Raw genomic sequence first — 13223 nt, 5'->3', positions numbered from 1 at the left:
AAATATAATTACTATAACTGTTTTGAAAATGTGGTGGATAAAAGCCTGGACTCTAGCCTGTATGGGTACAAATCCTGGCTTACTAACTGTAGGACCTGGGGTGAATCACTGATGTGTCTTTGCTTCAATTTTCTTGTGTATAAGATGAAGATAGTAATGGTATTGACTTCATAGGGTAGTTGTGAAGATTAAATGTGTTACTACATATAAATAATTTAGATCAGTGGCCTAGTACGTGGTAGGCATTCAGTAGGTTTGAGTTGTTATTATTTTATGTTTATTGTATCCTCTGAATTCTTTCCCTAAACTCAGATAGTTTTCTTCTACAGAAGTAAGATTATACTGTGGATTATGTGTTGTAGCCGGCTTATTTTTCATTTAGCCTTTGCCATGCCCATCTGTACTCTTCTACAAAGTGATTTTAGTAGCTAACCATATGGCATTATTAGAGATATTTAACCAATTCCCTTACTATTGAAAAAATACATCACTTATAGCCTCTTGCCATGGTAAACAGTATCTTGATGAACGTCTCTTTTTGGTAAGTGCTTGCATACCATCCTTCTTTTGACAACAGTAATTTATGGGGGAACATTTCTTCCTAGGGGACCAGATGGAATTATCCACAGCCCAGGGTGCCACAGGCATATACTGAATAAGCATATGAGGGGATGATCACTATGCATTATGGACACTCCTCCTTCCATACCACTTCTCACAGTGTTTTGTCCATGGCTAAGAAATCAATAAAACGTCTATGAAAAGCAGCCACACTTACTTTTTTATATTTTTAGTTACATTAAGGCAGTTAAGACTAACCCTAGCATTTATGCTTACCCTCTTTATATAATTTCTAAATAACTATTGAATCATCTCGAATCTCTTTTGGAATGAAGCTCGATACAAATAAATGATAACAGCTAACTAGCAATCTAGTGGGAGACAGAAATTCTCTCCCAGGAAACAAATTTTGTATCACTCTTGAGAGCAAGAATTGGTCAGGTTCCTACAATTTGGAAGGAATAGGATACTGCTTCTAGTTTCCCAAACATTAGGAATCCCAAAGAAAACTTGTTTCTTACACCGGTAAAGTGACTCAGAGGTAAAAGTGCAGTTCTCTGATGTTTGTCTTTGGTGGGCTTAGATTTTCACACCACAAGACATCATGAAGCAAGAATCTACCTGGAGCCTTAGAGGCAGACCTGGACCTTTCTCTTTGGATGACACTCACGTGCTCTCTCAGCTCTAATGTCCTAACCTCCACTCCCTTACACCCTGTAAGGGAACCTTAGTGAGCACAGAGTGTTCTTTCCACTGGGTGCCATTTTAGCCAAAGCATTTAGAAAGGTGTTGGAGGTAGCAAGCTCTGCATTCCTAAGAACACAAGTGTTGTTAACCATCTGATGCAAGGGTTGGAAAACTTTTTCTCTAAAGGGCCAGAGAGTATATGCTTTGGACTTTGTGGGCCATAAGATCTGTGTCACAACTATTTCACTGCATTGTAGCATGAAAGCAGCCATAGGCAAGATGTAAACACAAGTACTTTACTTCTGGACATTGAAATTTGACCCTCTTATCAGTTTCACGTTATGAAGCATCATTCCTCTTTTGACTTTTTTTCAATCATTTAAAAGTGTAAAAGCCATTGTTATTTCACAGACTGTACAAAAACAGGCCATGGACTGGATCTGGCCCATGGGATCCAGTTTGTTACCCCTTGATCTACCGTGGTCATTGTTTTTCTTCTGCATTTCTTTCTCATTGCACCATTTTATTCTTCGTCGTGCCATGTTTTGAAACCTCTCTGCCCTTTCTTTCAACTAGCTTAGGCTAAAATATTTGCAGAATCTGCACTTTTGGCACTTATGTGGCTCATCAGGGAAAGCCAGAATATCTACCTAAAAGAACCAGTAGAGCAACGTCAAATAATGCCCCTCTTCTTTTTTGTGTGTCCTGGCCAGTTCAACATACAGTTTGAATATATGAAGGTTACAGATGGACTCTGGCAAGTTGTTCTGATTTCTGCAGCATTCCAAAGCTGTAATGAGCAGAGCATGCAGCCTGAGGGATGGTGAGAGTCTGATTTTTAGATAATCAAGGATATTTATTATGGCTTGTAGTTCTGTTCCAGCATAAAATTGAGAGCTGAAGAGACATCCAATCTATTTGGTGTCATCTCTTAAATAGTTACATATCAAAGGGGTGTTCAGACTGAGCACATGAAAATGTTACAGGGATGGAAATGGGAGAATTATAAACATTTTATGCTGCTCTGTCCTCACTATATTTAAAACAAAAACACGATACAGATTTTTACATGGGGGGGGTGTGTTTACAGGGAAATAATGTGCTCTATTTCGTATGAAACAGGACACAAGAGAGCGTTCTCAGATTTGTAACACTAGCCCTAGTCTGTGGAGCTGCCCATTAGACCTGTTCCCGGCCTTTTATTCAGGGCTGTGAAGCAGTAGGGGAGACAGAGGCTCGGCTGCCTGCGTAAATGAGGTTGACTTGGTTTGCCTGGCATGCAGTGATTTATGAGGGTGCTTATTGTGGGGACATCTGCCGCTGAAAGCAGCCAGATGAAAGGTGTGTGGGTGGGAGGTGGAGGAGAGCAGGGAATAGGAGAGAGGCAGTTGTGTATAGGCAGGTAAGGCTCATCTTGATTATAGTTGTTGGAATCCTGAGATTAGTGGAGCTGTAGAATAGTGGGAAATGGTAGATTAGCAAGGCTTTGGAATTGCACAGATCTGGGTTTGAATTGCTGACTCTTCCACTTGTTAACTGGACTCGTTGGTGAGTTACTTTCCTTCTTTGAGTTTCTATTGCTTCATCTTTAAACTGGGGATAATAACCACTTCCACTCTCCTGCTATATGAAACTGTACTATCATAAAGGTCTGAGCACAGTTCCTGTTGCACTGGAGAGCTCAGTTAGTGGTAGAAATGATTAATGTTTGTTCATATGTCCGTTCATTTTTTTGTTTACCAGTACTCAATGTTCTTTGCAATTTCTAACAGAGCCTTATTTTCTAATAGATGTCTAATAGTGACTTAGACATCTGTTAGGTATCAATAGCTCTTAAGATCAGGATGCAAGAACATGACAGTCAACATGTATTTATATATATATGTATGAATGTAATATATTTATATTTATATATATGTATGAATATAATATATAATTAAATGGCATGTAGGAGTGTAGTAGGTACCTGAAATACGATTGAAAGAACAGTCACCTGGCTAGTAGACACAATAAAAGATACTTCACCTCACTAGTAATCAGGGAAATTACCAAAATAGGACCAAAGTAAGATACTTATTTATACTTGACAAAGTGGTAAAAATGTAGAAGTCGGACAATACTGAGTGTTAAGGAGAATATAGAGTGAAGGAACACATATGTACTAGTTGTAGGAATTTAAACTGCTGTGACTGCTTTGGAGAATGATTTGTCAATATCTAGATATATGAATATGCACATACCTTATTTGCTGGCAAATTCTGCTTGTAGGTATAATCTAGAGAGAGTCTTGTATATGTTATCAAAGTGATGTGTTCTTCACTGTGTTGCTTATTCTAACAAATAGCCTACATGTCCATCACTGGGGTAATTGATACACACATTAATTGAGCTAAAGCTGCATTTGGTACCAGCATAGATGAATTTTAAACAAAAGTAAGTGAAAAAAATAAAGTTGTAAAATTATTCAAATAGAAAACCATTTATGTACAGCTTGAAATCTTGGAAAATAATATTAATATATTTTTTGTGGATACAAACATATGTAATACAAGTTTGAAGAAATTAATTGGAATGATAAATATAAAATTCAGGCTGATATTAGGAGAAGAAAGAGAGATGTGATTGGAAGGGTTGCCTGGAGCTCAATCTCAACTCTGCTAGTAAATATTCACTAGCTTACAAGCCCTTAGACAAGTTTCCTAACCTCTGTGCCTCAGTTTTCTGATCTATAACATAGGAATAATAATATTATCTGTTTCATAGGGATGCTATGAGGATTAAATGAGTGAATATAGATAAAATGCTTAGAAAAATACCTACCAGATAGTAAGTTTTATATATGTTAGCAATTATAGTGCCTATTACATGAGTATTTTTATTGATATTTATTTTGAAAATCTTATATATTGCAATTTTAAAAAAAGAATAGATGCCATTTTTGTCTTTTGTCATCATATAGTTGGAAAGTGAACAAAGATGAAAAATACCACCAATACAGGAATTTCAGGATGTGGCATAATAGAGTTTAGTTACGTTCTCTTGACCCCTAGATTTATTAGGTACCATGCCAACAGCTTTATATGCACTTATTTAATCTTTCCCTATGGAGTAGGCACAATTTTTATCCCTATTTTACAGATGGAAAGAAAGAGACTTATAAAGACTGACTTCCAGGGTCACACAGCTAGGCGTAGCAAAGCTGGGCAGGAACCCAGGTGAGAATGACTCATGCTCTTGACTGCTAGGCCTTAAAGCCCTACCTGGCCACTGTTCACATTAGCCACCTCCTCGACACAGATTCCTGCTTCCTTCCTGTATCAGCCTGCATAGGTTAGGTTGTGCTTTGGTTATGAACATTCCCAAAAGGTCGGTGGCCTCTATTAACAAACAGGTGTTTCTTACTGTATTCATCTGTTTTCATGCTGCTTTAAAGAACTACCTGAGACTCAGTAATTTATAAAGAAAAGAAGTTTAATTGACTCACAATTCCGCATGACTGGAGAGGCCTCAGGTAACTTACAACCATGACAGAGGGTAAAGAGGAAGCAAGTCACATCTTACATGATGGCAGGAGAGAGAGAGTAAGCAAAGGGGGAAGTGCCACATTTTAAAACCATCAGATCTCTCACTGTCACGAGAACAGCATGGGGAAAATCCGCCTCCATGATCCAATCACTTCCCACCAGGTCCCTCCCCTGACACGTGGAGATTACAACTTGAGATGAGATTTGAGTGGGGACACAGAACCAAACCATATTACTTACTCATGCCAAATATTCATCAAAGGTCACCTGGGTCATCAAAGGTCATCTGCCACATAGCTCCTGTCTCTGGGACCCAGAAGTCCAGCAGCCACAGTCTCCAACCTTGCCAGTTGCTATGGCAAAGGGAGAGAGATACAGAGATACAGAGATAGAGAGAGAGAGAGAGAGAGAGAGAGAGAGGAGAGAGAGAAATAGAGAGAGAGAGAAACTACGGAGAATATCACATTAACAGTTAAATGTACCCTGGAAGTGATGCACAACATACACTGTGATACACAGCACTTCCTCTCACACATCATAGGCTGGAGCAGTGGTTTTCAACCAGGGATAATTTTGCCCCCACTAGGGGATATTTGCCAGTCTCTGGAGACATTTTTTATTGTCACAACTCAGAGGTGGAGTGGGGGTTGGGGCAGGTGCTACTGGTATCTAATGAATAGAGGCCAAGAATGCTACTCAACACCCTCCAGTGCACAGGGACAGCCCCCTCAACACACACACACAACAAAGAAGTATTTGGCCTAAAATGTCATTAGTGCTGAGATTGAGAAACCCTGGACTGGAGCTAAGCACAAGGGGCCAAAAAGCACAATTTTAAGAAGCTATAAGGGAAGAGAACCTGAAATATTTGACAGATAGCACTAATGGCCACCATGCATCCTAAGGCCTAAAAGCTGTACTAAAGCCCCTTCAGAAGGCATTTTTCATGATAGAAGTGAACCAGTGCTTTAAGGGACAGTCATGGAATGGGGTTTCTAATATCGTCAGCTTCATCAAAGGGCAGAGGAGTGCCCTCAACTCACTGAAGTTGACTACTGCTTTCCTCAGCAGTCTCTCTGGAGCAGCACTGTCCAAATGTTGTACAATAAAGGCCACTTATGTAGTTTAAAAATTTCCAGTATCCACACTAAACAGGTAAAAAGGAGCAGGTGACATTGATTTTAAAGGTATAATTTATTTAATTCAATATATCTAAATTATTATTTCAACATGTAATCAGTATAAAAATATTGAGATACTTTATAATCTTTTTTTTTTTTGGCACCAAGTCTTTGAAATATGTTGTGTGTTTTATATTTACTGCACATTTCAGTTGAGACTAGCCATATTTCAGGTGCTCAATCGTCACACATGGCCAGTGGCAGCAATATTGGAGGTTTCTGTTCCTGGGACTCGGTGAAGGACTGACCTAGGTCTCCCCTGAGAACCAGTAGCAATGCTATAACTCAGAGTCTATAAATTCTGAGAGCGGGACACAATTTCCAGGAATATCTGTCCCAGACTCTTAAAGACAGTCTGTGTATGTTTTAAGAATGAAGAGGAATTGGTTTTCCATGGATTCTCTGCCATCACCATTTTTTGTTTTGTTTTGTTTTGTGTTTGGCAGGTGCTTCATCTCCAGACATGGAGCCCAGCCATGGGGGAGGTCTCTTTGACATGGTAAAAGGAGGTGCAGGGAGGCTCTTTAGTAACCTAAAGGACAACTTGAAAGACACCCTCAAAGACACATCTTCTAGAGTGATACAATCTGTGACCAGGTACGCACATTCTTCCCGGTTAATTTAGTGGATCCCCATGCTCTCAAAGGATCTGGTTACCTGCTGTCTGCTTGTCTGGCTCAAAGAGTGTCAATTTTGGGATGTAATTTTATGGGATCTGATCAACTGAGAAATGTCATTGAAGACATAAAGTTAAGTCCTTTAGAAGCTATAATCACAGGCTGGGAGGACTCAGTTCATTGCCACATTAGAGCATAACAGTTGCCCTCCCTGTCTTTAGAATCAAACATCTTGGGTTCTAATGCAATATCTGCCCTTGTTAACTAAGAGCCCTCAGGCAAATTAATTAACCTCTCTGAGCTTTTTTTGAGCTTTTTAAAAATACCCTGACAGGATTTGTGTCTTTGGGTTGTTTAGGGATTAAATGAGATTAAAATATACATACAATCTGAATAAGTGTTATCTATGGATTGTAATCAAATCAGAACTTTGTTTTTGTATCCTACTAGCCCTTTAACATTTGTTCAGTGAGAGAAGTTTTCTATGCTTCCAGTGTATGAAAATTCTTATAAGCAGGTCATAGGAGTTATTTTTTATTATTAAGTATTAGAAAATTCTAGGGTCACTTCGAGTTATAATATGCAGTTCTAAATCAGAAATTCAAATGTCAAGTCCAATGTATTAATCACAGTTTTAATCTTTGTTAAAAAACTACTCTTACTTCTAATTCTCAACCAGGGTCTGGTAGGCAGAAAAATTGTGTCATTTATTTTTTCTCAACCACTTCTTCCCCTACCCCTTAGCCACTTACAATTATGGAAGACATTTCCATGTAGGCAAAGAGGCTAGAACAATTGGTGTTGATAAATAAGCAGAGTTTTCTATTCTGAGATTGATTCAGATCATGAAGTGGCATCTACAAGGGCATTAGAATGCACCAGTTGGAGGGGCTTATTTATACCCCTGAGGTCATAGGCTGTCTTTTCTCAGTGATTCTTCCTTGTTAGAGAGAAGGGCTGGAGGGGAGTCAAAGCATGCCCCCTAGACAGCAGTGTCCCAGTTCATATGCACAAGTGATTGAGAGAGAGAAATCTTGGCATATTTGGATCATTTTAATGAGTGCCCATTTTTGTCTTGCTTTTAGCTACACAAAGGGAGATTTAGACTTCACTTATGTTACCTCCAGAATTATTGGTAAGTTTCTCATGTTTATTAACAGTGCTTTGGCTCAGCTTCCAGTTGCTGCCCATCATTACAGCAGACCTAAACATGTAACCTGTTTTCTTTCTGTGTGATCTCTCTCCTAGTGATGTCCTTTCCTCTGGACAATGTTGACATAGGATTCAGGAATCAGGTTGATGACATTCGAAGCTTTTTGGATTCCAGACATCTTGACCACTACACAGTATACAATCTGTCACCTAAGTCTTATCGAACTGCCAAGTTTCACAGCCGGGTAAGGATTTTTAGCCCTGAGATCATACTGTTGAAGACGTGATAGTGTTTTTCGTCCTCAGAGATACCCTTAAAGCATATGCCCTTGGGCATCTGAAGCTGAAAAACCATACACTCTGGACACTTTTGTCCACAAAATATTTATTAGACTGCTATGAGATAGCCTAAAAATTTTCCTTGGGTGAGGATACTTACAGGAAAGTGTATCTGTCAATGAAATACCATCGAAGCTGGGGTCTCAAGTCTGTTGGTGCCTGGTTGTTCCATGGCACGTTGTTCATGAGGCTTAAGTTGGAGATTGAACTGCCGCTAGTGCAGTTGGCTGCCTTCATGCTGTTACACTACTTATGCCTTTGACTCTTCTTTATTGCTACTTGGTATCAAGATGAGGCAGTGTGGATAGAACAGTACCAACAAGTATTAATGGGAACGTCTTTCTATTAATATATTTTAAGAAGTTTTTTGAACTAGGCAGGTAAACATTCCTAGTTTCAGCCTGGTTAAGGAACTGAGAATTAGCTTAGATTGAATCTGATATTGAACCTGATATTTCTGGCCACTGAATTCTGACTTACTCACTGAAAAAAGGCATTTTCCCCCCCTCTCAAGAATATCTCTAAATATTTTTGACATAGCCTTTACATATGATTGGTTCTGCAACTTCATTTGGGTCTATTAATAAATAGAATGGACTTTCTATGCATGGATCCTTTAAAAGTGAACCTTGATATCAAGTATGAAAAACAATAGCTGGTTGACAATGCTGTGTATCTAGGATCTCAGCTTTGATGCTGGAACACACACTTTGTTCCAAATTCCAGTTACCATTGGTAATCTCTGGGCCTCAGTTTCCAGATCTGGAAAACACACAAGAAAATTGGTATACATGCTTTGTAAGGCTCCTTCTTGCCCTAATATTCAATAAGATATGGGAGAGTTTTAAGGACCTCTTTTTCAGCGTGTTCTGAGAACAGTCTCAAATTTTGGTGTGCATCAGAATCACTTGGAGGGCTTGTTAAACACAGACTTCTGATTCAGAAGGACAAGGGAGGCATAAGAATCTGCATTTCTAACAGCTTCCTGGGGGCTGTTCCTGATGTTGCTGTGGGGACCACTCTTTGATAAAGCACTGATAATGCCATTCTGAAGTGGTTTGATCTAAATTGCCATTCTATAATGAAGATTTTAAATGCATCTCTTTAAAATCTTCTGTAATAAAATAACCTTCCAACTCTTACTCCATCTATTAGCTAATTCAGAACAAGTGAATTAACATCAAACAAAAGTGTGGATAGATATTTTGTTCTTGATGTAAGGCAAATCTTTTGAATTATTTTTCTTGTTTGGAGGTTAAGTCAGTGCCATTATTTTCATAATTTAAGGACTGTGGAACATCCTATGCAATATTTCATAGAAATTTTATTTGACCTTGAAAGATCTGTGATAATCTGGAGCATTTTCCCTCTGAAAGAAATAAAGATATAATATCATCATAGAAGCATTTATATATATAAATATGTCACTTTGTATAATATCTATAAAAGGCACTCTCTATAAAGATGTTTTTAATGAAAGGCATCCATCAGTGTAACTAAAAATTTTGTGACCGGACTTAATGGTTTACCAAAGGAATCAGAGATTACATATTAAACCTCTACCCTGGGCTGCTCTTACTTGCCCTAGAAGAGGAGGGAGCATTTTTTTTTGATACCTAGAATAGTGCCTGACATAGATAATCAATGTTTCTTAAAAGCATGAATGTGCAAAGAATTGTTAAACACTATAGATATAAAATAAATACTTGGTTTGTGTTCGCGAGACACCTAAGCCTAGTTGGCGAGAGAACCCAGGACAGTCTAAAGATAAGTGCAAATAATATTTACAATACCTGCCAAGGGAGATTAGTAAAGGGAGACACCAGTGACAGCTGGACCTTAGAGCAGGAGAAAGGCTTATATAGGTCAGAGGAGTGGGGTATTTCTTGCCTATACAAATGATAAAATATCTTGTGAGGCTTTTGATGATCTAGCCTCTATCTGCTTCTCTAACTTCATCTTTTACCGTTCTTCATTGACCCAAAACCATATGCTCCAACCAGGGATATGCATGTGCTCATGTGCACACAGACACACACAATCTCTTTGCATGAGCTACTCCTTCTCCCTTAAAAGCAACCCATGTTACACATCCTTCATCTCTCCCCTCCCCTCCCCTCCCCTTCGCTCCTTTCTTTCTTTCTTTCTTTCTTTCTTTCTTTCTTTCTTTCTTTCGTCTTTTCTTCCGTTTCGTTATTTCTTTTCTTTTTCTTTCTTGTCTTTTCTTTTCTTCTTTTCTTCTTCTTCGTCTCTCTTTCTTATTCTTTCTTTTTTCTTTTCTTTCTTAATTTCTTTTCTTGCTCTTTTTTCTATTCTTTCGTTTCTTGGTCTTTCCTTTCTTCTTTTCGTATTTCTTTTTATTTTTTTTTTCTTCTTTCTTTTTTTATCTATTTCTTCTACGCTCCTTTCTTTCTTTCTTTCTTTTCTTCTCTTTCTTTCTTTCTCTTTTCTTTCTTCTTTCATCTTCTTCTTTTTTTTAAGGTCGCTCACCCCCCCCCCCTTCTTTGGTTTCTTGGTTCTTTTCCCTTATCTGATCTTGTCTTTCTTGGGGGGGGGGGAAAAAGGGGGGGCGAAAAAAAAAGGAGTGGGGGGAAGGGGGGGTTCTGAGGAATACATGAAAATAAAAAATTACGCGAGTTAAAGGGGTTAAAATAACGGGAAAGGAAGATGGGGGAAAATGAAAAGGGGGGGACAAGATGGGTATGGATAAATAATTTAAAGGTTGGATAAAGAATAGGCGGCGCGGATTATGTGGAAATTGCTTGACGAAGGAGAGAGAGTGCAAAATGTAATGAGAGGTTGAAACTACGGAATATACTTACATTGGGAAATGTTTAGGGGCTAATTGAATAGTCGGAAACGTTTCTTTTGTTTTGGTATGGGAGCAAAATTCTTTCTTTTGCTTTGCATAATTTTTTGTGTGAACATATAAAATTAAGGAACGTGGATATGCCCAATATCTACCACACAAATGTTTCACCATGCAAATGTTCTACGCACAAAGAAAGTGTTAATAAAAAAGATTAAGAAATTAGTATTATAATCCTTAGATAATACGTGGGGAAAAGAAAGAAGGGACAGTAGGAAGGGGTTGAAGTGTCGGTGCGGCATCGCAGGTGGGGATACATCTTTAATAATAGAAGGGAATGGATAGAGCTGACTGGTGCCATGATCATGGATAAAGGGATACCACAGCTCCTGTATGCCAGGAGGAAAACAATAATACTCTAATCTACTGCTGGCTGAACAACTTGGCTATTCTCTTGTCTCCCTTCGTTATGCTTCGGTGGGGTATTTGTCTTTCTAACCGAGTTCCCTGAATGCTGGGGCTGTTGGGTTGGAAATATGTTGCTGGCCGTACATCACACCCTTATTTTATTTAATAATCTGGTTCTTTTATATTAATTTTTTTGTTTTGCGTCCCTCATTAATGTTAAGTTTAAGTAGGCACAGGCTAATCATTATCATTGAGGTTTAGTAATCGCTGGCCTCATGTCTCTGTCTGTTCCTTTCGTCTTTTCATACTGGTGTCCATGTAGCTGTGCTGTAAACACCTACTGGTCTTAATAAATCGCGTCGTCGTCTTCCTATTCTGTCTACGTCCATTTTCTTCCCATCTGTTTCTTTCTCTCTGTGTCGCGCCATCTTCATTGTTTCGCTCTATCATTTCATGGTCTTACTGTTGCTCAATCGCTTCCTTCTTTTCTCCAATCTTTCTCATATTCTGCGTTCTCTTGTCGTTTCTCTTCGTTTCTATTCTGCATCTCAGAATCTTTCGTTCTGGCTTGTCTTTCGCGGGCAGAGGGCTCGCCGCGGGAGTGTCATCTCCTCCCTGCTTCTTTGTGCTTTCAGCTCATCTTCCCTCTCTTCTCTATTCTATTTCTTTCGTTGCTTTTCCCGTTCTGTTCTTGTCTCGTTTTCTTTACCAGACCAAAGCTCTTTACTTTCTTTCGTCTCACTTAATGTCCTCTTCTTCTTACGTTCGTCTTCTTTCCCTCGATTTCCGTGTATCTATCGTGTCTTTCCATCCTTTTCTGATCGTAATCAAGCGCGGGTCTTTTTCCGGGGGTGTGTGTCTTTCATTTCTTTCTTTATTCCTCAAGCCTTCCTATAAAAATCTTAATCGTTGCACGCGTCTGGCGTCGAAGGGCGATACGCGGAGGGGGGGGGAGGGCTGATACTCAATGAAAAAAAGCGAGTGGAGTGAATTCCTTTCTCAAAAGGAATTTCCCTCCTAATGGTCTTTCTTTCTTTCTCGGAATATCATTTCTGAAAACTTTCTTGTTCTCCTCGGGAAAGGGATGAACTCGGGAGAAAATACGTTTACGCTAATTCTTATCTCAAACAGAGTTGTTCTGTCACACGTCGGGGTCTCTCGGGAAGGGTGATATCGGGGTGGGGTGAGCACGAGGCGGCATACTCGCCAGGACCGTAAGGGCACATATCTAGTGGTAAGGTTGGTGGCCGGGGCGAGTGAAAAGGCGTGGGGGGGGGGATAAGATCTATTAAGCTCAGAGGGGTGGGAATTTCTATGATCCGGCATCCTGACGAAGGGACGTCATGAAAGGTAATCTGTAAAAAGCAGCAGCCCACGGAGAACTGAGAGGAAGGGTAACTATGATACCGACAAATAAGAAAAAGGGGGTGGATGGTGTTGCCTGCGGGGAGGGTCAAAGTTGACTAAGAAGGGGGCTAAAATATAGGGGGGGGTGGGCGGGGGGGGGAGGGGCCGGCTGCTGCTTTCCCTGGGTTTCATGGCTCTCAAAGCTTTCTAAGTTCTCGTCTCATCTCTACTCATGGGCCTCGGCATGAAGGGTCTAATTCTTTCTATCGGTGCTAACGAGGGTTCTGTTCTTTACCTTTTGCAAACTGCTCGAAGTATACTTGCGTCCCCTCTCAGAATATCGTGCTGCGGGGATTCATAAGTCTGGCGGAAAAATATGGATTTCCTGGGTGTAGTTCTATATCTGCTGCGAAATGCGTGATTCGCCTCGATCTCATCTTTCTTTCTTTTCGTTTCTCAAATTCTCTCTCCTCTTCTTTCTTTCCTCCTTTTCTTTCCTCTCTTCTCCCTGCTTTCTTTCCTTTGTGCTTTTTCTCTTTCTTTTCTTCTTTCTTGTCTTTCACCTCTCCCCCTGTTTCTTTCTTTTCTTCCTTCCTCG

At 39.6% G+C, this 13223-nt stretch overlaps 1 protein-coding gene across 4 annotated transcripts in view; it reads left to right on the top strand.

Annotated features, from left to right (window-relative positions):
• Window positions 1-13223, top strand: part of DNAJC6 (DnaJ heat shock protein family (Hsp40) member C6) — a 160007-nt gene that overhangs the window by 99965 nt on the left and 46819 nt on the right. For 2 of the 4 annotated variants that reach the window (XM_030942489.1, XM_030942490.1), the window contains exons 2-4: window positions 6400-6550; window positions 7656-7705; window positions 7819-7967. The exons of 1 other annotated variant lie outside the window; for it this stretch is intronic. In XM_030942489.1, coding sequence (XP_030798349.1) covers window positions 6400-6550; window positions 7656-7705; window positions 7819-7967 — 350 coding nt within the window. The remainder of the gene's footprint in view (window positions 1-6399; window positions 6551-7655; window positions 7706-7818; window positions 7968-13223) is intronic. One more of the 4 variants, XM_010370715.2, reaches the window with a different exon arrangement.

The sequence above is a fragment of the Rhinopithecus roxellana genome, chromosome 12 (genome assembly GCF_007565055.1).
Source record: "Rhinopithecus roxellana isolate Shanxi Qingling chromosome 12, ASM756505v1, whole genome shotgun sequence".
Lineage (NCBI taxonomy): Eukaryota > Metazoa > Chordata > Mammalia > Primates > Cercopithecidae > Rhinopithecus > Rhinopithecus roxellana.
Note: the sequence above shows the minus strand (reverse complement) of the source record. Positions and strands in the feature narration are given on the sequence as shown.